Genomic DNA, 27,775 nt, shown 5'->3' on the forward strand with positions numbered 1-27,775 from the left:
GTCATGGATTCACCAAAGGCCACTTATTTAAATGTTAATCCCGTCTGAAAATACCTTCCCAGGGGATGTCTAGAATAACTCTTGGCCTAGCCAAATGGGCACATAAATTAACCATGTTGGGGGCATTTATGACACGTTCACTACTTTCCCCCATGACCTTTATCATGATTTTTCCGATGAAAATGAAGCTCTGTGTGGGCAGCCTGTTTCGGTTTTTTTTGGCTGGGCCAGCATGGAGTGCCCAGCATCTGGGGCGTAGTAGCTGCTCAATAAACACATTACCGATGGATGAACTGTGGGCTTGGGGCTGGACTCGAGCCCTTTTACTTGTGGACACAAACACGTCGGTCTCGAAGGACGTTTAGATGAAGCTTTCATTTAGATTTGCAAACTGGGGAGACCACGGAGGCCAAGAGAGGGTTGTAGTGCAAGTTCAGGACGGTCTACGCGGCCAGCCCATCCCAGACACCGTGTGAGGACGGGCGGCAAACGCGACAGTGACACTTAGAACAACGTTTTCTCAGGCCTTCCACAGCACTTAGGAAACTCCCATCTTCTTAAAACACAGCAGGTTAACAACCGCCCCGCTTTCCCACGATTTCTCTACACAGGGTCCTGTACGCTGATCTAAGCAACGGGTGTCTCGGGGACAGCGATTCCCCCTGAACAGTCTGTCCGTCAAGCAGTGAACTCTCATGCAGGGAAGGTCAGCTCCTTGGGCCAGAAGGGGGCCAGTCACTTAAGTCCGAGGAATGGCGTCCCCGCGGCTCTCCTTTTACTCCGCCTTCCCGGCCCTTTCTTCATCACACCGAATGAGGATTTACGGTTTTGTTAAGCGGTGTCCGGGCAGGTGGGACGCGTCCGTCTCCGGGGGCGGAATTCGAACTCGTGATCCTCCGGGCCTCCCTCCCCTGCCCCCCGCGGGGTGTCCCCGGGTCCCGCTTCAGGCTCGGCGGGCGGAGGCGTCCGAGGGCAGCCGAGGACGTGCGTGCCTACGCGAGCGTGCGTGGGTGCGTGCGTGCGGGCGAGTCCAAGGGGCGGGGCGTCGCGGGGGTGGCGTGCGCGGAGCGGCGGGCGGGGCGGCGTGTGCGCGCCGCCTGCCTGAGCCGGCCCCCCCCCGCGCGCGCGCGGCGAGTGGTTGCGCCCGGCCCCGGCTCATTGTGCTCGCCTCACGCCGGCCCAAGATGGCGGCGGCGCTGGCGGCCCCGGGCCTGTGACCACAAAGAGGGAGCCGGGGCCGGACGGGAGCGCGGCGGCGGCGGCGGCCGAGGCCCAGGCCGGGCCCCCTCCCCTCAGCCTCCGCCCCTCCCCCCCCCGCCCGCCCTCCCGCCGGCGGCCCCGCCCCTCCCCCACCCGCCCGCCTAGCATGGTGCGGCGGCCGCGCGCGCCGACATGGGGGAGAAGCTGGAGCTGAGGCTCAAGTCGCCCGTGGGGGCCGAGCCCGCCGTCTACCCGTGGCCGCTGCCGGTCTACGTGAGTGCGACCCCCCTCTACCCCCGGCCGTGCCCCCGGGAGCCCTCCGTGGCGCGGGAGCCCCCCCCGGCTGGAGGCCCCGCGCCCGCCCGCCGGTCCCCCCGCCGTTTCCCGGCCCCGCGCCCCGGGCCGCCGTTGCTCCCGCGCTGCCTGTCCGGGGCGAAGGTCGAAGGGCAGGAGTCGTGGCGTCCTGGGGCGGGGGTCGTGGGGTGTTGCTGGCCGTCGGTACTCGGCGCTGTCACTGTGCTCTTCCTTTTAGTTGCCATCTGCTGGGACACCTGTCCTGCGCCTTTCCCTTTCTCCCGCTTTTTCTCTTAACTAGGAAGTTTGTTCCCGGGTCTCGAGTGGGCAGGGCTGGCGTGACCCTGGGGACATAGGAAGTTCGTCCCCGGATCTCGAGTGGGCAGGGCTGGCGTGACCCTGGGGACATAGGAAGTTTGTCCCCTGATCTCGAGTGGGCAGGGCTGGCGTGACCCTGGGGACATAGGAACTTCGTCTCCGGATCTCGAGTGGGCAGGGCTGGCGTGACCCTGGGGACATAGGACGTTTGTCCTCGGGTCTCGAGTGGGCAGGGCTGGCATGACCCTGGGGACATAGGAAGTTTGTCCCCGGAACTCGAGTGGGCAGGGCTGGCGTGACCTAGGGACATAGGAAGTTTTTCCCCGGGTCTCGAGTGGGCAGGGCTGGCGTGACCCCCGGGACTTTGTCCCCGGATCCCGAGTGGACTGAGCCGTGCGCGGCTCGGGTGGGAAGCGAGGCGGGCGCGGTTGGCGGCGGCTTTGGGGCGCCGTTTTGCGCGCCCGCTGTTCTGTGGGACGGGCCTGCGGGGAGCCGGCGGTGGAAGCCCGCGCGCGCTCAGGCCGTGTCGGTTTTTGGAGACGTGGTGGCAGCGCGGGATGGCGGGCCAGGTGCGCCCGGCTCTGGCTCTTCCGGTCGGGCCGCTCCGGCTGTGCGCCTGGGCGGCCTGAGCAGGGACGGGGCAGGAGGCGTCCAGGAACAGAAATGAGAGTGGGGGAAACGCTTGGGTGCTGTCGCTGGTTTCCACCTTCAGCACTCGACCCTCCCCAGCCTCCACCTCTGCTCGCCCATCCTAGCGCTCCCCTGTTAGGCGGCAGAAGTCGTCTGCAGTCGCACTGGTTTGAATTCAAATTTAACTTTTTCGCCTGATAGGTGACACCCAGTATAATTTCAGTTTGCAGGGAACTGTTCTTTCAGTTTTGACAAATGCGTGGACTTGCGTAAGCACCATCGCAGTCAAGGTGCATTGGGTGGCCCGAAGGCTCCTTTGGGAAAGTGTGGTGCTGGTAACAGCCACATCAATGGTTAAGACCCCCTGCAGGCCAGGCGTCAAAAAAAAAAAAAGGGAAAAAAGTCACAGTCAAGGTGCAGAATAGCATGCAGGATGATTCTGTCTCTCTCCCACCAAGTTCCCTGTACTGGTCCTCTCCCTCCCCAGCCTGCACTCAAGTTCTTATCCAGAGGGCTCTGCCTTTTCCGCAGGTCAGGCGACTGGAGTCGGCAGCAGGGCAGTCACTCACACACGTACCCGAGCTTCTCCACTGCCGCAGCCGCTGCCGCTGTCAAAAGTTAGCCTGACTTTTTGCTGAGTCCAGTGCTTTGGAGGGATGGGCCACGGTTATTTATTTTCTCGCCTACCGCTCACAGGGCTGTTTCCAATTTTTTGTGATTAAGGAATAAAGCTGGTCTAAATGTCTGTGGGCAGGTTTTTATGTGAACTCCAGTTTTCACTTCACTTAGGAAAGCGTGCAGGAAAGGGACTGCTGGGCTTGTGTTAGGTTTATGTTGAACATTTCTGTACCTAAAGACTGCTGTTTTTGAGCATCGAAAGAGGTGAGGAATCCCTGGGAACCAGATATTGGACCTCACTATAGTGATCTTGCCCAGTTGCCTTCCCCCTTTCCCTTGATACTAAACTGGAAGTTCATCTGGACACGGCAGCCAGTCACTGTGTCCTGCCCGGGCGATTTGTAACCTGGCGCCCTGCTTATAAATAATAAGGCCTTCTGTTGAGCATTGGCGGGAGCTGGCTGCCTAGTGGCGGGTGGGACTGAACTGCACAGCGCCCTTCCCTCACTGGCCAGGACCTCACTTGGCCTGGGACAGTCTGTGCTGGCCCGGGTGCCCCACCCAGAGTCCGCAGGCCCTTTCCTGGCGTGGCTGTGGCGCTGCCAGGCCAGTGGGAGGGAGGGCCTGGGGAGATTCCTGGCGAGCCAGAGTGGCAGGCAGCTCTTACAACTCTGCAGTGACGTTTTTTAACTTTCGCTGTTCCCATTGAGGAATTCTGCTTTCTCACGAGAAATGAGGGGGCAGTATGTTACATATGAATTTGTGTTTTGTGACGGTTCCATGCGTATCCCATTAGGAAAATGGGCTATTTCAGAAGCTTCAGTTCTGGGAAGGTCAGAGTACTCCTGACCGCACATTTGAAATGACTGAGCCTGTTGTTGATGATTCATCCTGACAGCACCTACAGAATACTTTCAGTGTTCCTCGAGGGCACAGAGGACAATGAGATTGTATTCTTAGTCTCAAGAAACTTGTAAAGTGAAGGTAGGCAGACTATACACAAAAAGGTTGAGCGGAGCCTTAGTGCTGCATATAGGGGTCAGCTGAGGTCCTGAGGGGCTGCCAGCTTTGCCCTGGGGGGTTGTGGGTGGCTTCTCAGAGGAAGGGCATCTGCAGGAGGAAGTGGCAGCAGCCACTACTGTCCCCACTCGGAAATGTCCAGCTTTGGAAGTGGGGGTTTGCACAATTGACAGATAAGAGGGGGAGGAAGAGTGATTTTTGTTCTTATGTCGACTTAGAGTTATCACATTATCATGGACGGTTCACGGTAGCCTTTCTAAGGCAGGATGGCCCTTCTTTTGGTGGAAAGGATGCAGGTGGCATTTTCGTGGCTTGCCTGGCAGCTGGCTGTAAAACACTGAGTGGGCAGAACCTGAGGGGGCCATGGAGTGGGACCTTCCCCTTTGTGACTCAGGGCTGTGGGCGTTGCAGAGACAGCCTCAGGTGGCCAAGAGTCCCTGCCCTCTGATGAGTGCATGCTGAGCCAGACCGACTGTGGGCGGCAATGAGTAGTAGCTGGGGGCGGGGTGGAGTGAGCCATCGCCCATCATGACTCAGAAGATATTTTCTGATGCTCACATTTGTGTCATCCACCGAAATTAAGGCTGTGGAGGCAGAAATTTGTACCAATTTATTGGGAGCCAAAGTTGAGGATCGCCAGGAAACACCATCCAACACAGAGTCAGAGAAGTTCCCTGAAGTCTTACAAATAGCAAAAGTTGTACGGACAGGAAAAGGCTGAAGAAAGCAGAAACAAAGAACAAAAAGAGCGTTGGTCATTTCAAAGTTACTTTCCTTGTAAGGTGAGGACAGGGGGACAGAACAATAGGAAAGTGATTAGTTAATACTGGGTTACTTCAGGCTGTCTTTTTTGTGTAAGAATTACAGCAGAGGGGACTTCATTATCATACCTAATGAGGGATTTAGGCTGGCCCGATTGGGAAATTGGCTGTTATCTTTCTCCTGACTTCTCAGAAGGTTAGACCACAGCTTAAGTGTGAAACTTAGCAGAGGTGACACCATTTTGGTTTTTAGTCTGATGTTTGGGGTCTAGTGCGGGAACTTAGTCCAAAACAGTGGCCTCCGATCATTTTTGTGTAACAGTGTGTGCGAGCGTCCCACTTCATCCAAGCTCACATGGCAGGCACGTGAACCTTTCGACTACCTTGTGTGGGGAAAGGAGTTAGTTTACAAAGGGAAGGAATAATAGAAAAAGCCTGGCATTCCATTTTGGTGTTATAAAATGTTAGCTTTGGTACTCTGGTCTCTAAAATTCAAATACATGCCACTTCATTTCTGATGGGCAACTGTAAGAGCCAGAGGGAGTCCAGGAGCTCTCTCTGGAGATTTATTAGAGAAGTAGTGGGCGGGGTGCAGGGAGACCCCCTAGCCAGGTCTCTCTCAGGGAGCTGCTCTTTTATGGGGGGGGTGGCTGGCTGGTATGGGGATCCAAAGAATCTGTGACCTTGGTGTCATAAGGCTGCACTCTAACCAACTGAGCTAACCGGCCAGCCCCTCAAAATAAAGTTTAATTTAAAAAACAAAAAAGGGCTGGCCGGTTAATTCAGTTGGTTAGAGTGTGGTGTGGATAACACCATGGTCCAGGGTTTGATCCCTGTACTGGTCAGCTGCCCCAAAAAACCACAAAAACTTTTTTTTTTCCCATCCCTATATAGGGATCTGAACCCATGACCTTGGTGTTATCAGCACCACACTCTCCCAAGTGAGCCATGGCCGGCCCAAAAAACTTTTTATTTTGAGATAATTGTAGATTCATGCTCTGGTGATATAGGGAAAAAAACCCAGTTTCTCCTTTTTTTTCTCTCCACTCTTTTTTTTTTGGCTGCTGGGAAGGTGATATGGTAAGGGAATTCTGTACTCTCGCTCAGCTGAATGTGTGGGCTTCTCCCCTCACCACCACAGCAAGCAAGCAATCATTTCTGCGGTGAGTGTCCCCCAGTCCAATTCAGTTCTGACACTATCTGGAGGTAGCATCAGATCTCATAGGTTGAGGGCTCAGTCCCCAAGACTGCCCCCACTTCATATGCCATTTACAAGTGCCAGGCTGTTTTACCTGTGCTTCTGACCAACTAGGTATAAATCAGTGTTCCCATGACCTCCTCCTCAGGTTCAGTGTATTTGCTGGAGCAGCTCACAGAACTCAGGGAAACACTTAGGTTTACTGGTTTTACTTAGTTTTTTTTTTTTTTTTTTTTTAAAGATGACTGGTAAGGGGATCTTAACCCTTGACTTGGTGTTGTGAGCACCACGCTCAGCCAGTGAGCGAACCGGCCATCCGTATATGGGATCCGAACCCGGGGCCTTGGTGTTCTCAGCACCACACTCTCCCGAGTGAGCCACGGGCCGGCCCTGGTTTTACTTAGTTTTACAAAAGATATTGCAAGAGATATAGGCGGACACCAGAAGATGATGTGCACAGGGCCAGGTGCAGGGGGGAAGAGTGCCACCCTCCAGAAACCTGCACAGGTTTGGCTTTCTGGAAGCTCCCTGAACCCAGTCTTTTTGGGTTTCTATGGAGGCCTTATTATGTAGGCATGATTGATTACATCATTGGCCACTGGTGATCAAGTCAGCCTTCTTCAGCCCTCTCCCATCCCACTCCTCTGATTCTGCTTTGGTCTTGCTGGTGGCCATCCCTAGGCCATCTTGCCTAGGGGCTGCTGGTCTTCAAACTCATTAGCATGCAGAAAGACACTTATCAATATGGAGATTCCAAGGATTTTAGGAGTTGTTTGCCAGGAAACTAGGAAGTTGACCAAGTATTTCACTATATCACCCACGTGCTGTCTTAAAGAATAATACAGAGAGATCCATGTTTTCTTTACCCAGTTTACCCCGATGGTAACATCTTGCAAAACTGGAGAAGAATATATCATTGACACTGATGCAGTCAAGATACTGAACATTTTGGAGTTCCCTTTTCATGCTGGGATGGGCAGGTGCCAGCGTTCTCGGTGTCTGCAAATAACCAAGTCCTGGGCCCTGTCCTCACCTCGTGGAAGTGTCCCTTCTGTCTCTTTCTTTCTAACATGGCCTCTTCTTTGGGCTCTGTCTCATTCTTGCACCTGTAAGTATGTCCTCATCTCCCTGGGTGTGAGGGTGATGTGACCACTCACAGCTGTCTGTCTTAGCCTCCTTGGTGCCTGCTCTGTCCCTTTGCACTGTTCCTGCCATTCCCGTCGGGGTCGAGACAGGTTGTGGGGTCTCCTGCTAGCCCATGCCTGTGGCATGGACAGATGGATGCAGGTGGTGTTTACTGAGGACCTGCCACGAGTGAGGCATTTGGGAGCTGCTGGGTGCAGTGGGGTCGGGGGGACCCACACCCTCGCAGCCCACCGGTGGCCTTTGCTGCTGCCCTTTGCTGCTGCCCTGGCTGTCCTGCTGTTCCTCTGCTCCCACATCCTTCTGGTTCCTTCCTTTCCTGACCAGCCATCCTCTCTCTCTCCTAGACTCTGTCTTCTCCCTCATCGGTGTCCATGGTTGGGTTTTGTAGCTCTGGGCTTTTCCCTGTGCCCCTGTGTCGGATGGTACCTGAGTTCATCACCACGGTCCCCCTTCCTTGACCGCATCACTGTGAGCGGCTGAGATTTCTTTCTTTTTTAAAAAATTTTTTCTTAAAACGTACTGATTGTACATATTTAGGAGGTTTGTGAGTCATGTTTCAATACGTGCTTTCAGTGTATGATGATCTAAGGGTAATCAGCATATTCGTCATTGCAAAACTTAATCATTTCTTTGTGATGTGAACATTTGATCTTCTCTTTTGTATTCTTTTGATAACATGCAGTAAATTGTCGTTAATTATAGATTGCTGGGTCAACTGTACACCAGCAGAACTTACTTTTTGTGTCTAGCTATAATTTTATGTCTGTTAATCAGCCTCTCAGTATCCCCCCTGCCCTCCAGCTTAGAGTTCTTAATGTTTTGACTTTGGTGAGCTAGAAGTTGAGAGCTGGGGCCCTTGGTTGGACTACTGGCTCTGTCTCTTCACCCTGTGTGTGACCTCGGAATGACTGTCCAGCTCCCTAAGCCTCAGTTTCCTCGTCTCTGCATAGGGCTCGGTTTGGGCTCCCCTCTGTTGGTCTGGGCTGGTGGGGCAGCACACGGAACGCATGCTGGAGTCCCCACCAGGTGCACGTGGGAGGCAGGTGTGGCATGGAAACTGTGGTAGCTGGTACTTTTTCTCCCCAGCTGGCCTTTGTGCTGTGGGGCTGGGGTGGAGGCAGGAGCTGGACAGAAGATCCCTGCATCCTGAAGGACCTATAAGAATGGTTTGGCTCTGGTTGGTCAGGAGTTTCTTCCTCAAAAGGATTTCTGTGTTTGGTGGCCTCTTGGTTGTGACCTGCGGAGACTGTAGTGGCTTTGCGTTCCCCTCTTTCCATGTGGCTTGCTGCACATCCACTGTGTTGGGGGTCTGAGGTAAGTGAGGACAGACCCTTGCTCCATAGGATGTCACTGTGGGGTGAATGGCATGTGGAGGGGTGCGCTGTGGCTGGGGCACAGGCAGAAATGATCAGCTGCCTCCTGGCACTGGAAAGGTTGGAACAGCTGTCCTCGGGTGGGTGGGCTGGTTCTGCCCCCCATTGTCTGAAGACATTTGCAGTTGTTATGACCTGGGTGGGGAAAGCCCAGGGATGGTGCTCAGCACCCCACAGAGCAGCCTTCACCCTGAATGTCACCAGTACTGAGGCTTAAAAACATGAGTTTCAAGGGCACAGGCATGCTGTCGGGTTTAGCGGTTTGAAGTTTATGTAGATGTTCTCCTTGGATCAGTCCTGTTGTTATTCTGGGGGGGACTTAGCAATGTGTATGTTTTATAGGCCCGCGCTGAAGCTGTGAAAACATCCACCCTGTCTGAGCATTAGCAACCTTGTTAGGTCTGCCCTAGGCTCTTCAGTGATTCAGGCGGGCGTTTGGTGCCTGCCTTGTGCAGGTGTTCTGGGCTGTGGGGCTAACGTGCCAGGAGTCGCATGTTTCCTGCCCTCAGAGATCTTGCACTATAGCAGGAGAGACAGACAGTTACAAGACATTGATTCTTCTGAAGTTCGAGAGGCCTGACGCCGTGGGGCCCACATCTGGTCTGGAGCTTAGGGACAGTCTTGCTGAAGTGACTGGATGTGGGTGACTGGAGGGGCAGAGTCAGTCAGGGCTGCAGGTTGCAGTGGCTGGGGCTCTTTTCTTTAATGACGGCTTTGTTGAGATTGCTGTGCAGCCACCACCTCTATCTAGTTCCAGAACATTCCGTCACCCCAATAGGAAACCTTACCCTCATCAGCAGTCACTCCCCACCCCCTCCCCCAGCCCCTGGCAACCACAACTCCACTTTCTGTCTCTGTGCATCGTCCTGTTCTGGACATTTCATGAAAATGGAGTCACACACTGTGGCCTTTTGTGTCTGGCATCTGTCACTGAGCGTGACGTGTTCAAGGTTCATCCAAGTGGTAGCCTGTGTCAGAGCCTTGTTCCTTTTCATGGCTGAGTAATGTTTCACTACGTGGAAGGATCGGGTCATGGGGTGTTGAGGCCCCTGGTGAGGTATTTCTCTGGCTCTCTTCCTGGGGTGGGGGTGACACCCAGTGAGCTAATGGCAGACCTGTGCCTGAGGTAGAAAACAGTCGGAATTTGCAGATACTCAGTATGCACTGGTTGCCAGATCTTGGGGTCAGATCTCTGTACAGGGAATCCTGGGGCTGACGTTCTCTCCAAGTGTGTTTTCCCTGTGAGAAGGCCTCATGGGTCCCTTTGCTTTTCTGTCTTCCCATCACACCTGTAGCTGTGGCTTTTGGTGGCCGGGGTGGTGTTGCCCCTCCTCGAGGACCTTCAGGGTCAAGTTGCTATGCACTTAGAGGAAGCTCCTTTGGCCACTGGGCAGCTGAGTTGTTACAGATGGGCTAGCTGTTATCCAACTGGAATTTTCTTGTCAACCACGTTTGGTTTATCTCTGTCCCCCTGGAGCTATACGGTGGCCCTCTCTGCCACCTGTGGAATCTTAGTCCCCTTTCCACAGAAAGATACTGGCTGGGAAGCAGGACAGGTGTGTCTCAGCTCTGCTGTGAAGTTGCTGTGGGCTCAGGCCAGGCCCCAGGGTCCTTTGTGGCCCTCAGGTTCAGAGTCAAGTCTGAGTTAGGGGCTGTGAGGTAACGCTGTGGAGATAGTACAGGAGCTCTGGGTGTGAATTCAAAATGTCTGGTAGTCATGTTAAAGAGAAGGCAAAAGAAGCAGGTATGACAGATTATTGTAACATGTTTTATTTAGCAGAGTATAACTAAAATATTATCATTCAAACATGCAATCAAAAAAGTCCTCAATGGGGCCAGCCCGTGGCTCACTCGGGAGAGTGTGGTGCTGACAACACCAAGGCCACGGGTTCGGATCCCATATAGGGATGGCCGGTTGGCTCACTTGGGAGAGTGTGGTGCTGACAACATCAAGCCAAGGGTTAAGATCCCCTTACCGGTCATCTTTTGAAAAAAAACAAACCAAAACCCTCAATGAAGGTTTCACTGTGTGTGTGAGTATGCTGACTCTGAAATTGGGGTGTTTTGTACCCTGCTCACCTGTCTGGCCAGTCACCTGACTCAAGTACACATGGCCTTGTGTAGCCCTGGCTGCTGTCAGGACAGGGCAGCTCTGCATCCCTCTTCCTCAGGAGGTCTCCTTCCTCAGAAGCCACACAGAGTGCAGCGTGTGGGGCGTGTGGGACACTGCATAGCCACCTCGGGAGCACTGGCTGCCACACCCTGATGTGAGGTCCAGCTGTAAGCTTACTTGGTGATGGGAGTGAGGGGCAGCTGTGCCGCCTGGCTCGGGTCCAGGGATGCGTTCTGCTCCCCCTGCAGTGGGATCCCTGCCGAATTCCCCTCCTTGAGCTGGAATTGTGGCCTGGTGGGATCCATGGGATCCCTTCCTGTTTGCCTGCAGCAACTCCAGGGGCTCGGGATGTTTATTCTTTTTTGGCGATCATTTGCCAAAGGCCCCATCCTAGGATTGTGCCAGAGGGCCCTGCCTCGCTGGCTTTAGGATCTTCTTTGTCACGTGGTCCCGGTGTCTGGGCGTTGTAAGCTGTGGGAGCTGCGCGTCTGGCGGGTAGAGTATTTTTAGCTGTGGTTTTGTCCCAGGAGCAGCCTCCTGTTGTGAGGCTGCAGGGGTCGGAGCTGGTGCTGAGCGGGGGTGGCAGCATGGAGCTGCGCCCTCCTTCCTGCTGACGCAGTGCCTGGCTGCGCTTCTCACGTTACGTGTCTCGTGTGAGCAGAAAACATTCCTGGAGCGCCGGGTGAGTCACAGGATGAGTGATGGAAGAGACCTATTAAAGTACTGACTCAGCACCCCTACCCCAGCAGCGTCATCTGCCCTTTCCTGTTCCCTGTTTCCACACGCATTCTGGTGTGGGGGTGGCTAGTTCCCTGCACTCTGCTCAGGAAGCAGTTCTCCCGCCAGACACTGTGCCCTACGTTACTGCGCGTGGGTCTCTCAATCTCTGCCTCGCTTCCCTCCCTTTTCTCATGCTGCCTCCTGCCAAGGATGGGAAGTCCAAGGGTACCTCGTGATGGCTACTGCTGCATCACTGGGGCCTTGTAGACGGGGCAGGAGCAGGGCGGGCGCCAAGGGTTTGTCTCTGCTGTGCAGGTCTCATTGGGCTTTTCCGAATCCTGATGTCCCCTCTCTTGGGGGCTGGGTAAGTGGTGCCTGAAAGACATCTCCTCCCCACCCCCAACCAAGAGCTTAGGTCTGGGGAAAGGAACTGGCAGATGGGAGGCTTTCCAGCGGAGGCGTGTCCCTGGAGGGTTCAGGCACCAGGGAGCCCAGCCACAGGTAGAGTGACCCGTCCAAGGTCCCATGTCAGAGGACAAAATTACTACAGATTTGGCTTAAAGATCTCAGTTGGCTTTATTGTGATTCTAGGATCGGGCTACACTTCTTTCCGTAGACTAAGTGTTCCTGTGCGCCAGGCAGAAGGCAGAAACAAGCAGAAACCAGGAATGGGATGTTAGTCGTTTCCGAGCTGCTTTCCCTGTGAGGTGGGGACAGGGAGACACAACAACAGGAAAGTAACTGATTAGTTAACACAGGTTACTTCAGGCTGTCTCTGTGTGAGGATTAGAGCAAATCTCCTGATTTCCCTGAAGGTCAGGCAACATCTTTCATTTGGCTTTGGTGACCTGGAATTGAGCCAGGGTGACCCCACTGATTTTTAGTCTGGTCAGGCGGGGCCTTGTGCAGGAGCTTTGTCCACAACAACGGCCTCCTGTCATTTTCATCTCATACCCGTCTTGGAGGCAGCATGGTGGTTGGGTTCAGTCTTGCCTGTAGGGCCCTCCCCCTCCCTGCAGAAGAGCCGCCCATGCTAGGCCCAGTGTCCCAAGCCTGGAGTTCTCACACCGCCCCTGCCCAGCCCACACACTCGGCTGCCTCCCCTGCCTCCTGCCTCACCTCCCATCTCTTCATTTCCATGCTGTGTCCTGAGGGATGGGGTGACCCTGCAGTGACCACCTGACCCTGCCGGGGCAAGTATCCTTCCTTGGACTGTGGTCTGACTGCTGCCCGCCCCCCAGTGCCTGAGGCATTTCACAGTGGTTTTTTGCTATTTATTTCTGACCTGGCCTCTCTTTTTGGATTTCTGCTAATTGTGTACTGGTGAAGGTGTTATTATTTTTAAATACTTGAAACCATAGATTAGTTACTTTTGCTCCTACCAGAAGAGTTCCTCCCTAATTAGCGTAACCATGGATTGAGTGATGTTGAGTTGGTTTAAAGGAATTAACAATGAAAATTTATTTTATTTCAGGGTTATGTCATAGTATCTGTTAAAGGGAAACTGTTGTATGAATTTTTTTGTGTGTGTGGCTTACCGGTAAGGGGATCCTTCAAACCCTTGACCTTCGTGTCTTAACACTGCGTTCTAACCAGCTGAGCTAACTGGCCAGCCCTTGTGTGGAATTTAAGGCTATTATTAAAATAGCAAACTGACCAAATTGAGTTTTGAGATATCTAAATAGATTTAAGACTGTAATATATTACAATCCTCTTAATGTAGATATTTGTTATAAATTTTCCTTATTCTCAAAGAAAAAAGGTTTCCTCATTCTTCGGAGTTGAGCAGTGTAAAATTTTAGCTGGAGAAAGTGCTATAAAATTCACGGGATTATTAATATGTTAGAAGGTTTAAGTGTGCTGTTCCTGTCAAGGGAAGAGGGAACCTCTTCCAGGGAGGGGCTAGCTTAGGGAACGTGTGCTGGTGGGTGAGGCCCGGATCCTGACAGCATGGAGTGTTGCAGGAAGCTGCTCTGCCTGAACTTCCAACACAGGTTTTTTTTTTTTTTTTTTTTTGACTGGTAAGGGGATCGCAACCCTCGGCACAGTATGGTCTGCACCACGCTCAGCCAGTGAGTGCACCGGCCATCCCTACATAGGATCCGAACCCGCGGCCTCGGCGCGAGCAGCGCCGCACTGTCCCGAGTGAGCCACGGGGCGGCCCCAACAGGTTTTTAAACATCACTTTGACATGATTTCAGACTTGGAGAAAAGCTGCAGAAATAGTGCAGAGAATTCTCATAGAGCCTTCATCAAGTGCCCATTTTCTCTTACCTGGGAGGGGCGCAGGGAGGCTGTGCAGATGGCCTGGTCCTCCTGGTGTGGGGACCCTCCCTTGGTGGACCTTGCCTGCAACAATTATATTACGATGGCATTTGTCTAATTGTGATTTTCTATTTTCCTCTTCGTGCTTTCTTTTATTAGTTGGAATTCTTCTTTGGGAAGTGCTATCTCTTTTCTTCATTTATTTGTTACTTATTTTTTTATGTCAGTGAGGACTCGTGGGTATTTCCTTTTTTCTTGGCAGCTGGCTGGTGTGGGGATCTGAACCCTTGACTTTGGTGTTATAACACTGTGCTCCAGCCAACTGAGCTGACCCTCCAGCCAACTGAGCTGACCGGCCAGCCTTCGTGGGTGTTTATGGGTTCTAATCCAGTACTGTTGTGATTGTGTGGCTCAGATTGTTCCAGGGTTGGCCACTGGGGGCACATTCCGGTTGCCTCCTGGGTCCTTTTTTGGGTCTATTTTTACTTTTTGGTGCCATAAGATGCTCCAGGCTCATCTCGTGTTTTCTCTATGCCAGTCCTGGAAGCAGCCATTTCTCCACAGAGCCCTGGTTCCTTTCGCTGGAGGGCTCCGAAAACAAGATCTGGGTGATTGTTGCACCTGGGTCGCTAATGTACTCAACGTTCATTCATTCGGCAAGTGTTTGTTCTAGACCTGGGTACAGCGGGAGACTAGCCTTCTTGCACACTGTGTGGGGGGTACTAATCAAGTCACCACCTGATAGTGACAGGAAGAGGTTGGTGCCAGGAGGAAGGAGGGCAGGAGCTGACAGCTCAGGGGGAGTGTGTCCCATTGTGTGTGGGAGGATAGGCCCCGGGCTCCTTGGTCCAGGGCTTCCCATGATGGGTGTCTGGTTCTGGGGTTTAGTATCTCACAGCCGTTCACTGGTGCTGTCAGGATGGGTGTAGGTGAGCCAGGCAGACGGGGGGCTGAGAACCGTGAGTCTTCTGCATGGAATGCCTGAGTGGGCTGAGGTCCTGCATGGGAGGAATGTGCTGAAGACTCCAAGAAGCCTTCTGTGCTTGGGCCGTGGCAGGGGTATGGGCAGGGGGACCTGTAAGCCCGTAGCTGATGGATTCTGACGGGGCCGTGTGCACAGTAGGAGGAGCAGGGGCCGTGCAGCTGTGTGATTCTGCTGCCTGGTGTGGGGGTCGCGCTGGTGGTCCCTCACCCAGAAACAGGGTAGGTGTCGCATGTTTGAAATTTGTGACGCAACACTTGGCTCTCAGCCAGCAGCTTCCTTGGTTCCATATTTCTGTGGAGGGTGGAAAAGGGGAGGTGTGATTTTGAAGTGTTGGCTGAGAGTTGGCTGTTTCTCTATTTGGTCTCCCTCGAAGGGGACACTCTGCCCCAGGCTCCAGGTAAACTCATACTGGCATGGGCAGTGGGGTTTGCCATCTGTCCCGATTGCTCCCAGGGAGGGTGGCACCCACCCCTCCTTTCTGTGTAGGGGCTGCTGTGATGGTCACAGTACCAGTGGGGGTGCTTGGGACCCAGGTTCTGAGCTCACAGTGCGGCAGTGGGCTGCCAGCTGTGGTCCTTCTGGCCCTGATGCTGCAGGGTCTCCGGGCCCCTGACCTCTAGTGTTGGCAACTGAAGCCATCCCTTGGCCATCTCCCTCTTCTTGGGTTGCATGTTCACGGGTTACAGTACCCCCAGCTCTGCTCTGATCTGGTCCAGGGGCTCGCCACCCACTACCAAGTGTGGTTGTCAAAAGTGCCCTTCTGGGATGTTGGTGGGGTTCTACTCGGGCTCCTGCTGACCCAGCACCCTGGTTTCTGGCTGGGTAGTGTCCTCACAGGGGAGGGGGGTCCTCCTGCACCCCCAGCAGAGCATTGCTCAGTGTCCCACGTCCTCTGCTTGTCTGAGGGGCACTCCTGCTGCTTGGAGCCCAGGACGCGGGTGAGGCAGCTGGAAACAGCATCCAGTTACCGGTCAGAACACTCAACTTCTACTGTGTGGTCTCTTCCAAAGCAAGCAGCCAGTCGCGCCACCTTTGACAAGGTGAGACACCGTCATGCCCTATGTCATCAGGGGCACCCCCTCGGCCACTGAGGCCGAGACCTGTGAAGAAGGGAAACCTGTTGGGCCTGGGGGGCCTTCCCTGATCCCCATGGGGGTGATAGTAGCCTGGGAATTCACCTCAACATGGGCTCTCTTGCTTTTGCCTCCTGAGCCAGACTCTTGATTTTTTTTTTTTTCTTTGCGGCTGGCTGGTGTGGGATTTGAACCCATGACCATGGTGTTATAACACTATGCTCTAACCAACTGAGCTCACTGGCCAGCCCAAAACTCCTGGTTTTTGCCAGCACCTATAGGTGCTTGTGCCTCTCAGAGGTGGTCTGTGAGCAGGCCTTCAGGCCGGAGAGAGGAGACCACAATGCCGACTTCTTAGTTTATCATGAGAAGTGCAGTAGTTATCTGTTGCTGTGGAACAAAGTTACCCCAACACTTAGCAGCTTGGAGCAGCCCATCTGTCACCTTGCGCTCGTGAGTCCAGGCGTGGCTTAGTGGGGTCCCCTGGCTCAGGAGTTCTCCAGGCTGCGGACAAAATACTGGGCACGGCTGGCAGGGTGAAGGTCCACTCCCTAGCTCATGCACCTGGGTGCTGGCAGGACTCAGGCCCTCACCAGCTGTTGGTCAAGGCTGCCCTCTGTTCCTCGCCCTCAGGACAGATGTGCCAGACAGAGGGAAGGTGCAGTATTCATGAATGAAAACCTAATTCACAGGTGACACAAGTGGCTGGCATGCCCTGGCATCCGTCAGGTCCTCGGGACATCCTGAAGGCTGCGAGGTCAGCTTGGCAGTTTGGAATGAGATGAAGTGGGGACATAGTAGAGAGAATCAGGGGTTCCCCGTCCGGGACAGTTGGTGGCATCTGTCTGATGTAAGATTTTCCTGCCCCAGAAGCAACGCCCAGGCACATGGGCCCAACATCCTCCTTGGCCTCTCTCTGCCCTGCCTGGTCAGTCTCTGGCTTGTTAGGGCTCAAGGAACCACTGTGCCCTAGCCTCACATGCCCGCTGTGCATGCCCCTGCGCATGCCCCAGTGTGGCGCCCTTCCCTGGCTGCAGCCTCTTCCTTGCTGTGCCCCGTCTGGTTGGCCTGTCCTTCTGTGGATTAGCTGGGAGGTGGGGTCTCTTGAGGACCTTCTGGGGCACCTGTGCCGAGCCTTTTGTAGTTCACTTCTCACTGGTACAGTGTTGTGGTTCATCTCACTGGTGACATGCAACTTGTCATCCAGCGCTGATCGCTCTCTGAGATTGGTCAGCCAGGCTGATGATGCTCCCGGTGACTCTAGCCTGATCGAGAAGTTCGGAAGGTCAGGCAGGGTCCCCAGACTGACCACCACCCAGGAGCGCTGTGTTCCTGCTGCTCGCGGCTGTGGACTCTTTCTCTCTCCTGGGGCACCGGCGTCTGTTTACAGCTTCCTGGCATGAGCAGGGCCTGGTGCCTGACCTTGCTCAGGGGTTTCTAGGTCCCCAGTCGGCTCCCTTGTGGTGCTTCCTTCCCGACTCTGAGTCCTTCTGGAGCTCTTGGCTCTCTTTTTGTTACTCCACAACCTTTCCCTTGAGGTGAGTGAGGGACGCTCTGACCACTGTCCTCCTCGGCCTGTTGGGGGCTGTGCTTGGGCCCCTTGCAGCCCACCGCAGCCTGGCTTGTGAGCCCCGGCCCCCCAGGGTTCCCCCCTGCACGTGAGGAGGTGAGCTGAGGAGTACCGTCTGCTCCCTTCCAGCCAGATCTCTGCCCCTGAGTCCTACTGTTAGGACAGACAGACGGACAGAAACGCACAGAGCTGCAGGTCGCATCGCCGCCGGAGAGGCTTCCCTCTTCTCCCTTCCTCCTGCTGCACTTTACAACCGTCTGTTCACCCGTCCCGTTTTCTGTCGACAGTCCATTCCCGAGTTGCAGCCTCTCCACTCTGGCTGGGACGGGGCTGCTGTGTCCATGCGGCGCCTGGGAGTGGCCTCCACCAGGAGTCCTGTGCCCGCCTGGCTGGGCTTTTTGGAGCCATGTGCGTGTATCTGTGTGTGTGTGAGTGCACATTAGCAAGTGACAGAACCACCCAGCACTGGCCTGACTCACTTCCCCCACCCCCTGCGCTCCAGAGGTAGGCGGAGCCACTCAGAAGTGAGGGCCACACCCTAAGAGGACAGACAGGCGCCCTCTCCACCAGTGCCTGGTTCCGGAATCTCACTTGTCCATCTGGTGGGAGGTTTATGTAAATGAGCGATTATCGTTTCCTGGCTCCCCAGGGCTTAACAAAGATAGAAGGGGGCGCATCCCACCCTGTCAAGTTAAGCTTCTTATTTTTTCATGAGAAGAAGTTTGCAAGCAATAGGTGGTTGAATGTTGCCACCCAAGCAAATGAAGATGCAGAATGTGGTCCACCCTGCCGGGTTTGTCTTTAGGAGGGTGGTTCTCAGAATGTGTCCCTGCCCACCAGGGAACTTGTGGGAGATGCAGGTTCCTGGGCCCACCCCAGACCTGCTGAATCGGAAAGTTTGCGGGAAAGCAGGGGCTTCTGATTCTCATCAGAGTGAAGACCCCTGCTGTGGAGGACTTGAGTTTGCCCTGGGATCCTGCGTGATTCCAGAAGCATCCTGCCTTGGGTAGGACATGTCCTGTCCCTGAGGGGGCAGGGTCCGAGTCCAGCCCCGCCCCCGTGTAACCCTGGATAGATTAACTCTGTGTTCAGTCTCCCTTGCTGCAGAGTGGCAGTGGTGAGCGTGCTGGTCTCAGGCAGGTCAGGTGCAGTAACACGTCTGCAGGGCACTCCTTGTGCCCCTTCCCTGTGTGTGCAAACCACTTTGTCTGTCTCGCAGTTTCTTTCCTCATCTCTGCCTCTTGCGTGAGTGTCTGACTGTAGACCGTAGGTGTAGAACTCTCCAGAAGCTGTGCAGACTCTCAGAATGAACACAAAACAAGTAGCGAGAATGTGTAAGTGTTTAGGATGGTGGCCCCAGGGTCTTTGAAGACAGGGGCCTAGGAGACACTCCCGTCTTAACTCCTCACTGTGAGATGAGGCTCTGAGGACCTGCTGGGGGGGGGGGGGGCTCAGCTGCTGAGTGATTGCGTTTATTATTAAGGGGATTTTCAGATGATCCTCAGAATAGTGGAACCGGGACAGGGAAAACCCCCCCCCCCACAGCCTTCGTCCAGCTTCCTTGTCACGTTCTGCTTAGCCAGGGTTCTGTCTGGAAGAACCTCTTCCAGCTGCCTCCTCTGGATGCTCCATTGCTATCAGTGAGAAGAAAACGGGTTGGTCACTTACTCAGCAGTAGGAGTTGTTGCTGTGGGTCAGACCTGTGGCCTGTGGAGCAGGGGACGGGACCTCTTCCAGGTGACTTCTTGCTGGTTCCTTTCCTGAGGTCTGGGCAGCAGCAGCAGGAGGTCGCTGCTGAGCAGTTGCTGATAGGTTCCAGGCAGCTCACATGACTCATCTCAGGACTGTCTGAGGACTGTCTGGAAACTGGCCGATCCTGGCAGGGTCATGCCCAGGTTCCAGGAAGGGCAGTTGTAAACTTTTTTTTCCTTCCAATTCTTCTGTGGTTTTTTTTCTTTTCTTTTTTCTTTCTGGTTTAGCGCTTTCTTGGGAAAGCTCAATTCATCTCATTACAGATGAGACCAGATCCCAGGCGCCTTGCCTGTCTAGGCCTGCGTGATTTGGACTAAGACTGTGGCAGGAAACAGGGCTGCATTTTAGCCCGAGACCTTCCAGTTGCGTGAGCTCCAGCGAGGTCCTCAAACAAGCTCTTTCAGCCTCTTTAGGGTGATCAGGCTGAGGACCCTCTGTGTGGGGTCTCCATCGGGACTGAGCCCAGGCACACATTGGCGCTCAGCCTCTCCTGCCACATGGAGCTCGGCTTTGCAAGATTGTGCATCCTGTTTTCTAACCTCATGGGGATAACCCAAGTCAGGAACTTTTGGTGAGGGGCTTTTCTGTTGTTGCTACCAACTAACTCCTTCTGTTACTGTAGAATTCATGCTCCCAGCGTAGTTCATCAGCCATGACACAAAATCTGTATCCTCCCTGTCTCTTGCTGTGTAACAAGCTAACCCAAAATCCAGCAGAGTAGAGCAAGAAACGTTTCTTATTTCGCAGAGCATGTGAGCGTCAGCAGTTGGGGAGCAGCTGAGTGGGGGTTTCTGACTCAGTGTCTCACGAGGCCACGGTGGACACGTAGGCCAGGCTGTGGTTCTGCTTCCAGAATGGCCCCTCGCGTGGCCGGTGGCCTCCCCACAGGGCTGCTCGTGGCTCGGCGGCAGGAGAGAGAGGCTTTCCCACGTTCTAGACTCACCTGACCCTCCTGGCTCCTGTAAGAACAACCTCTCCTTCCATCATTCACTGAGCGCACCTGATGGTCTCTTCTACAGGTCAGCCTCCCTCTGCAGGGTCAGTGGGTTTAGGAGCTGTGAGAACTCCTGCCAAGGCTGTGTATTAGGGTCTCATTAAACATTGTTGACCAACCACAGGGTAGGTTAGTCAGGTGAATGTCTTAGAAACAGTCTTTTCCTGCTGCAGTGGGGGGTGACACGCTACATTTACTCCCATGGAGTTTTGGGTTAATGTAGCTTCTTTGAGGTATAATCCATATAACCATATAATTCATCTATTTCTTTCTTTCTTTTTTTTTTCTTTTTTTGGGGGCTGGTCAGTTTGGGGATCTGAACCTTTGACCTTGGTGTTATAACAGCACATTCTAACCACCTGAGCTAACAGGCCAGCCTAATTCACCCACTGATTTTATCTATTGTTGTTGGAGGCTGGGGTACGGGGATCCAAACCCTTGACCTTGGTGTTAGCAGCTCCACACTCTATCAAGCAAGCTAACCAGCTAGCCCTTTTTTTCTTTTTCTTTTTGGGCCTGGCCAGTGCAGGGATTGGTAATTCACCCATTTAAAGTGTGCAGTTCTCCCCGTGCAACCACCAAAAAAGCAAAATAAAAATAAAGTGTGCTATTCACTGGCTTGTAGTATATTCAGAGTTGTGCAACCATAACCACAGCGTTTTAAAGCATTCTCATCGCCCCAAAAGGAAGCCCTGTCCCCATCAGCCATCACTCTTCATCCCCTCCCCCAGCCCCTGCCAACCACGGATCTACTTTTGTCTCTGTGGATTGGCCTGTTCTGGACATTTCATGTAAGTGGAGTCACACACCGTGTGGCCTTTTGTGTCTGGCGTCTGTCACTGAGTGTGAAATTGTCTTTTATCTTTTTTTGGTGGCTGGCTGGTACGGGGATTTGAACCTGTGACCTTGGTGTTACAAGGCTGAGCTAACCAGCCAACCCTGGCATGATGTTTTCAGTGTCCATCCTCTGTGTAGCATGTGTCAGTGTGATGTGTGTGAGTGTCTGTCTGTGCGTGGGGGGGGCCGTGTTCCTCTTGGTGGAGTGGGTGTGGCTTTTATTCAGGGCGTGTCCACTACCATCAGCAGTTTGTTGTGATTTTTGGATGGAGGCATGGTGAGCAAAGGACAGGCGCCCCTTGGGCAGGAGGAGGAGCGGGCATTGTCTCCAGACTGGGGATGCTCGTTGAGGGGCAGGAGCACTGGGGGTCTCTGCCCCTTGCCTCCTCATCCTTTTCATTTCTTTGTGTGTGTGTCTTCTCTGTCAGCATTGTAGCACATGGCCGTGGTGTGCATGGAGGCGGGCGTGGGCTTGGTCTGTTTCTAACCGCTGGGGGTTTGGTCAGAGGAGTTTGTGGATCCCTGTGGAGTGTTGAACTGGCATGGGGGTGAGGTGCGTGGACTCCATGCCAGACCTTGTCCCTGTTGGTGGGGGAGAGTCTGCCGGGAAGAGTCCTCAGCAAAGTCAACGTTTCCTGCGTGGTCCAGGAAAGCTCCCAGAGCCCCAAATGGGGGTGTGTCTGGTGGTCCCTGCCCATGTGGAGGGCTTGGGAGCTGCCTCAGTTGAAAGGTGGAAAGAGTGGGAAGTGGTTACATGAGATCACCAGCTCCACAATCACACGTGGGTGGATGGCTCAGCGGCTCTAAAACTCTGTCCCTTTCTGTTTCAGGACAAACACCATGATGCTGCTCATGAAATCATTGAGACTATCCGGTGAGTCCCAGGCACCAGCTGGTGTGGCAGCCGGGGCGCAGGGGTGGGGGGTGTCTGCAGAGCCATGAGCCAGGCCTGGCGTGCACAGACCTGTGCTCTGGCACTTGGGAGGTCTTGCAGGGGGACATTTGGAGACAGGGTGCTCAGAACTCTGGCATGAAGTCAGCCTGTCTCATGGGGCTTTCCAGCTTGCATGTTCCCTTGATGGTCCATTCCTTTCGTCAGCATCTCCCAGAGACATTGCTCTGTGGATCGCAGTGCTGGTCCAGGGTTGACGAGGTGCTCGCTTTCTCAGCATGGCCTGGCGGGGCGGGTGGCTTCTTTGAGCTTTGGCTTGCTGTACAGTGGGCATTCCTGAGCTGGGGGGCCTCATCCCGTACTTTCCTCTCTGCATCAGTCTCCACCCCTTGCATTTTGTGCTAACTTGTGCCAGCCCCTGCGGGCTGACCTGCACCTAATGTGTCCCTCGACAACTTTCTGTGTGCGCATCACATGAGCGTGCCGAGAAGCATTAGGCAGGTGACTGGGATGGCAACAGGAGAAGGCCGGCCTCTGCCCTGAGTCTAGGGGGCTTTCTCCCCTTCCTGGACTTTGACAGGGCTGTAGCCATGCTGCTGCCCGCTGGGAGGCCGAGGAGTTCTGCTCCTTATTCTGAATATCCCATGGCCAGAGGTGTTGTTTCTCCACACCCTTAATGTGTAGCCACCCCCGTGCATGCATGGCCAGGCGGTGCGTCCTGTCCTGCTGCCTGTCAGCTGGGCCACTGCACAGGGCACCCCAGCTCCCTGAGCTCCTTTGGTTTGCTCTGGGGCTAAGCAGTACCTCCCTTGCAAGGCTGTTTTGAGGACCAAATGAAATGATTTGTGTACTCATGCAGGGTGGGCCTGACCCAGGGTTGGTGTTGAGAATTTGTTGGCTCAGTTTGATTTTTGAATTTGTTTTTAAAGAAGACTGCCGGTGAGCTAGGGGAGTATTGGAGTTGAGAGGGAGGGCTCTGGATCAGGCAGCCTGGGTTCCAGCCCCTGACATATGCTCCTGTGAACCTTCCTCTTCCTCAGTTTCTCACCTCGACAGTGAGGGGCCAGGAACATTGCTGGGCACACAGGCAGTACCAGGAGGTGGGTGCTTGGACCACTGCCCAGTGTTCAGGGCCAGGCCGCCCTTGCTTCTTATGCTGCCTGCTGGGTGTCTGTCACTCTCTGGGCTGCGCCTCACCCTTGCCAGTTGGTATGTTTGCACTCAAGGTTGTCAGTGTCTCCGTTTCTTGGGACAACCATGAGTGTGGATGCCCTCTGGATGTAACCTGCCCTGGCTCTCTACCTGCGGGCACATGGCCCATGCACTGAACTGGGTGTGTCTCTTTCCCTGGTTTGGTCTCATGCCTTTTATGGATGGGGGGGGTGCCCTCCAGTTGCTGATGAGAGTGCAGGTTAGACCCTCTGAGCACTGGCAGAGCACGAGAAGATAGCAGACGAGGTCCTCTTCTGTCAGCAGCACCTGAGGACAGCTCCTCTGGGTCAGGGTCTCAGCACACGAAGCGTGAGGTTCCCTCTGACCACGCTCTAGTGTTACACTTGGGGGCTCAGGTCAGCAGGAGGGATGCACCTGTTCCTGCTGGGAAGGAGCCAGGGTGGGGTGTGGAATTGGAGGCGACCCCGGTGGGGTTCTCAGCAAGATCTGAGCTGGGCTCCACATGCTCCTCCTGAGGAGCTGGGCATGTGCGCCTGTGTGAACGGGGGCGTATTTATGGGGAGAAGATCGAGAGTTTGTCGTGAGGTAGTGGGAGTCCAGGGTGAAATACCTGGGCCTCCGAGAGTGTGGGCTGGCCCTCCGAAACTGGCATCTCCTGTCCTGAGACTCCGTTTCCTCCCTCTGCATCACCAGCACCGAAGCAGCTTCCTCAGAGTTGGACTCCACAGGCCTCTGTTGCTCTCACTTGCTCCAGGAGTGTCTGTGGTGTTCTTGCCACACAGCAAACACTGTCATTCTTTACACGACTGGTGTTTCAGAACCAGGTGGTGTAGGTCTTCCAGCCTGTGGCTCTTTTTTAAAGACAACTTTGGGCTGGCCGGTTAGCTCGGTTAGAGTGCCGCCTTGTAACAGGAGCCAAGAGTTGAGATCCCTGTGGAGGCCAGCCGCCAAAAAAATAAAAAATAAAGGTGACTTTGGCTGTTCTGGGTTTTTGACCTTTTTTCAACTTCTCTTTTGTTAAAAAAGCCTACTGGACTTTTATAGGCATTCCTTTGAGTCTGCAGTTCAGTTGGGGAGAAGGACCTTTTTTTTTTTTTTTTTTTTTTAAAAGATGACCAGAAAGGGGATCTGTCAGCACCACGCTCTCCCAAGTGAGCTAACTGGCCATCCCTATATAGGGATCCAAACCCTTGACTTGGTGTTGTTAGCACCACGCTCTCCCAAGTGAGCCACAGGCCAGCCCCAGTTGCTAATATTTTTAAAGGATGTTTCTGTCTGTGTTCATAAGGGACGTGGGTCTGCAGATTTCCTTTTTGTAACAACTTTACCTTTACAACCTTTTGTGTTCTCTGGTTTGGTAGCAGGGTAATGCTGGCCTCATTAAACTATGAAAAGTTTTTGTAGGAGTAGTGTTATGTTGTCTTCAGTGTTGGGTTGAGTTCACCAGTGAAGCCACCAGGGTCTGGAGTTTTCTTAGTGGGAAGGTATTCGATTAGGAGACCAAGTTCTTTAAAAGGCATAGAGCTCTTGAGAAGTTCTGTTTCTTCTTGTGACAGTTTCGATGATTTGTGTCCTTCAGGGAATTTGTTCATTTCATCTAAGTTGTTGAGTGTATTGGCCTGCCATTTTTCATAATGTCTCTTATGTCCTCTTTTTAGCTGTAAGGTCTGTGGCGATGACTCCTCTTTCTTGATTTTTTCGTGATTGTATCAGTATCGAGTAAGGGTTAGAAGTTGTGATTGGCTGGTGTGTTTTCCTGTCTCGTTTTTTCCTTGTAGTGTGTTTGTTGAAGCCCTGTTGTTTGTTTTAGAATTAGTTAATTCTTCAAATAATAATTCTCTTTGGTTTTTAGTTGAGAAGCTGCACTCTGATTGGTGCCGATTGGTTCCCTGGACCCTGTGACATGTGGATTTATTTATCTCCCGAGAACTGACATTGTTTGACCCTGAAGCCACATGAAATCTCTGTGGTTCATAGCACCATAAACTTACAGCATTTATTTTGAAGTAATACCTCTGTTCTCTCTCTTACGTTTTGAGCAGAGTAATGGGGATTTTGTTTTTACACCTTAGTGAACAGTGTTTAAGAAACTGAGTGTAAAAAGTGGAGCACAAATAAGTAGCACTCACTGTTGTCCCTGCTTTTCCACTGCAGATGGGTCTGTGAAGAAATCCCAGATCTCAAGCTCGCTATGGAGAATTACGTTTTAATTGACTATGATACCAAAAGGTAAGTGCCATTCTGCCCGGGCTGCTTTCTGCGCTAAAGACGGGCTCAGTGCTTTGTGGGGATGCAGCCTATAATTAGTTCTTCTTAGATGGTGCAAGCTGATCTGAAATTTCCTTTTAGAGTTGGCTGTAGCCTCCATAAAGTTATTTTGGTAGGAAATGTTTATCAAACATTGGCAGAGGCTGCCAGGGTGAGGACATAATTGGAAACTCCACATTGCGGAAACTTGAATCGGCGAGTGTGTAGTTACCCCGAGGCAGTAATGGCTCTTTTTATGGCAGGCGCCTCACTGCCGGCCGCCAGTGCTCCCGCTCGCTGCGCGCTGGTTTGGTGGCCAGTTTTGTTCAGATCTCAGTTGGGTTTCATCAGTGACTGTGTCTCTAGCCCTGTGGCTGCTTTTAGCGGTTTCCTCCGGCACCTCCTTGGTCTCAGAGGAGAGTCTTGTGGGTGGAGACGGGCAAGGCTGGCTCTGGAATGCCTGCCTGTAGTGGTTCTGTTTTTCTTTGGGAAAGAGGAAAGATATTCCAGGCTCATGCTTGTTTCAGCTCTTGGGAGGCCTCCCCTCTAGGGCTGTGCTGTCAGGAGTGCAGGCAGCTCACTCTCAACAGAAGCAAGTCCGGAGAGACCCCAAAGCCCTCACAGGACCATCCAGCACAGGTGTGCTTTCCCTGATCTCACTGTTGTATATGGAAGGACGTCCTTGTCCGCTCTCTGGCATCTTCAGCCACAGTGAACACCCTGATCCTGTTCCCCTGGTCCTGAGCTTCTCCATTCCATAGTCAGCACCCTGGTGGTGTAACAAGAAAAGCATCGAATCGTGTTCACTCCTTGTCTGGAGGTCAGCTGGCTCACACAGGGCCAGGGGTGCAGGCCTGGTGCTGCAGGCTCCAGGCCAGACCCCTCTGACCCCTGAGGTTCCACGACCCTCCTCAGCCCTGGTCATGGGCTAGGGTGGCTTGCAGGACTTAGAGAAACGCTGATGTTTTCTGGTTTAGTGTAAAGGAAACAGATGCGCAGCCAGACAAGGAGGTATCCAGGGTGTGGGTTTGAGGGTCCCAAGTGTGGAAGCCTCTGTCCCCACGGAGTCGCAGGCTCGATGGATTATTAACTGGGTCTCCAGCTCCTCTCCTTTCTCCCGAGGATGAGGGGAGGGGTGAAGGTTCTGAGCTTCTTGGTAAGGCTTGGACTTTGTGCTGAGCAGCCCCATCCAGGAGCCACCAAGAGTTGCCTCATTAGACAAAGTATTGTTCCCATTGCCCAAAAGAGTCTGAGGCATTACGAGCTCTGTGTCAGGAACCTGGATGAAGACCAGACATTCAAGTCTCACAGCTCCTCGGGGTGGGGGCGTGGGCATCAGGCAACCCCTTTGGTGTCATCCGCAGAGTCAGCTAAGCTGCTCCTTCGGTGTGCGCCAATGGTTTGGGTGCCTGGCTGTGAGCAGCGAGGGTTTGGGGATGACGCTTGGCTCAGCCGGTGTTTGAGGTCTTTGCCCTTTGTCCTTGATGGGCTTATAAAAGGTGAGAGAGGGGAGTGGGGATCAGGGCCACCTCCGGGTCAGGCATGCAGTGGGAGGTCCTTGTTCTTTCTCCACGTCCCAAGCAGCTGGCAAAGTGAGATGACCAGTGGGGTCAGCACCAGGGCCGGGTTGGCAGTCACCCTGAGGACAGGCTTCTGTGAGGGACAGCTCAGGACAGCCCCTGCATGTCAGTTCCTCTGAGCATCCACACTTGCACGTCCTTCAGGAAAATGCCTCTTCCAGGGCATGTCCAGAGGCCTTGAGTGGGTTGTCAAGGTCATGGTGAGACTTAAAGGTTAGAATATGTAAAATAAAAATGGAAACAGTGCCTTTCCTGTTCTCCCTGACAACTGCATGAGGAAGTAAGAGCCTGAGGATTGGGTCTGTTGTTTTGTCTGTCTTTCCACCTTGCACACTGGGGGGCAGGCCCAAGTGAGGGTGTCTACCACAGACAGTGAGAGGGCGTTGCCTAACCCTATTGGCACCTAGCGCAGCGAAGGACACGGCAACATCCTGGGTATTGCATGGTCCCATCGGCCATGTGTCCTGAGCTCCTGCAGAACAGATGGGCTCCTCTGTGCTCTCGGATGTCCTGTTTCAGTGTGGTAGAGCTCCTTAAGGTGGTGGGGCTCTGCCGGTGTCCTGTCATCTGTGCCCCTGTTTGCTGTGGTTGAATTCTCTTGCCTTTCCTACCGTAGCTGCTTTTCAAGGAAACGGGGAGCCTGTCCTGTGGAGGCCTGGTTTTGGTTTTGTTCCTTGTGTTAGAAAGGGAAACACGAACTCATGTAAAACAGACGCCTGGCTAGCTCAGGGCAGGGCCGGGGACAGTGCTGGGAGAGTATAGGGCTGTGGGTGTCGGGCTCCCCTTGGGTCCCTGTGCGAGGAAGGTCCGATTATTCAGCCGGCATCTTGGAGCCTCTTCTAGGCTCCTGGTGTCCCCCCCCCTTGGGGAGGACACCGCCTACATGCATGTGTAGGTGGTATAAAAAAGCCCCTGAGCCACCGTCCCTCACACAGGTGGTGGCTCCTCAGCCTCAGCACTTTGGACATTCGGGGCACTGCAGGTGCTGAGCAGTGTCCCTGGCCTGCGCTTGCTTC

The 27,775-nt window shown here is 53.8% G+C and overlaps 1 protein-coding gene across 11 annotated transcripts in view; it reads left to right on the plus strand.

Annotated features, from left to right (window-relative positions):
* The first annotated feature begins 1,175 nt into the window (after positions 1-1,175).
* The window catches only part of DOT1L (DOT1 like histone lysine methyltransferase), a 67,047-nt gene continuing 40,447 nt past the window's right edge, over positions 1,176-27,775 (plus strand). For 4 of the 11 annotated variants that reach the window (XM_063112557.1, XM_063112558.1, XM_063112559.1 and 1 more), the window contains exons 1-5: positions 1,178-1,473; positions 15,652-15,681; positions 20,762-20,821; positions 21,698-21,741; positions 25,087-25,161. In XM_063112557.1, coding sequence (XP_062968627.1) covers positions 1,393-1,473; positions 15,652-15,681; positions 20,762-20,821; positions 21,698-21,741; positions 25,087-25,161 — 290 coding nt within the window. In that variant the 5' untranslated portion in view covers positions 1,178-1,392. Of the gene's footprint in view, positions 1,474-11,431; positions 11,756-15,651; positions 15,682-20,761; positions 20,822-21,697; positions 21,742-25,086; positions 25,162-27,775 lie in introns of those variants that run through there. The other 7 variants (XM_063112556.1, XM_063112565.1, XM_063112562.1 and 4 more) reach the window with 6 other exon arrangements.

Source organism: Cynocephalus volans, chromosome 10 (assembly GCF_027409185.1).
Source record: "Cynocephalus volans isolate mCynVol1 chromosome 10, mCynVol1.pri, whole genome shotgun sequence".
Classification (NCBI taxonomy): Eukaryota; Metazoa; Chordata; class Mammalia; order Dermoptera; family Cynocephalidae; genus Cynocephalus; species Cynocephalus volans.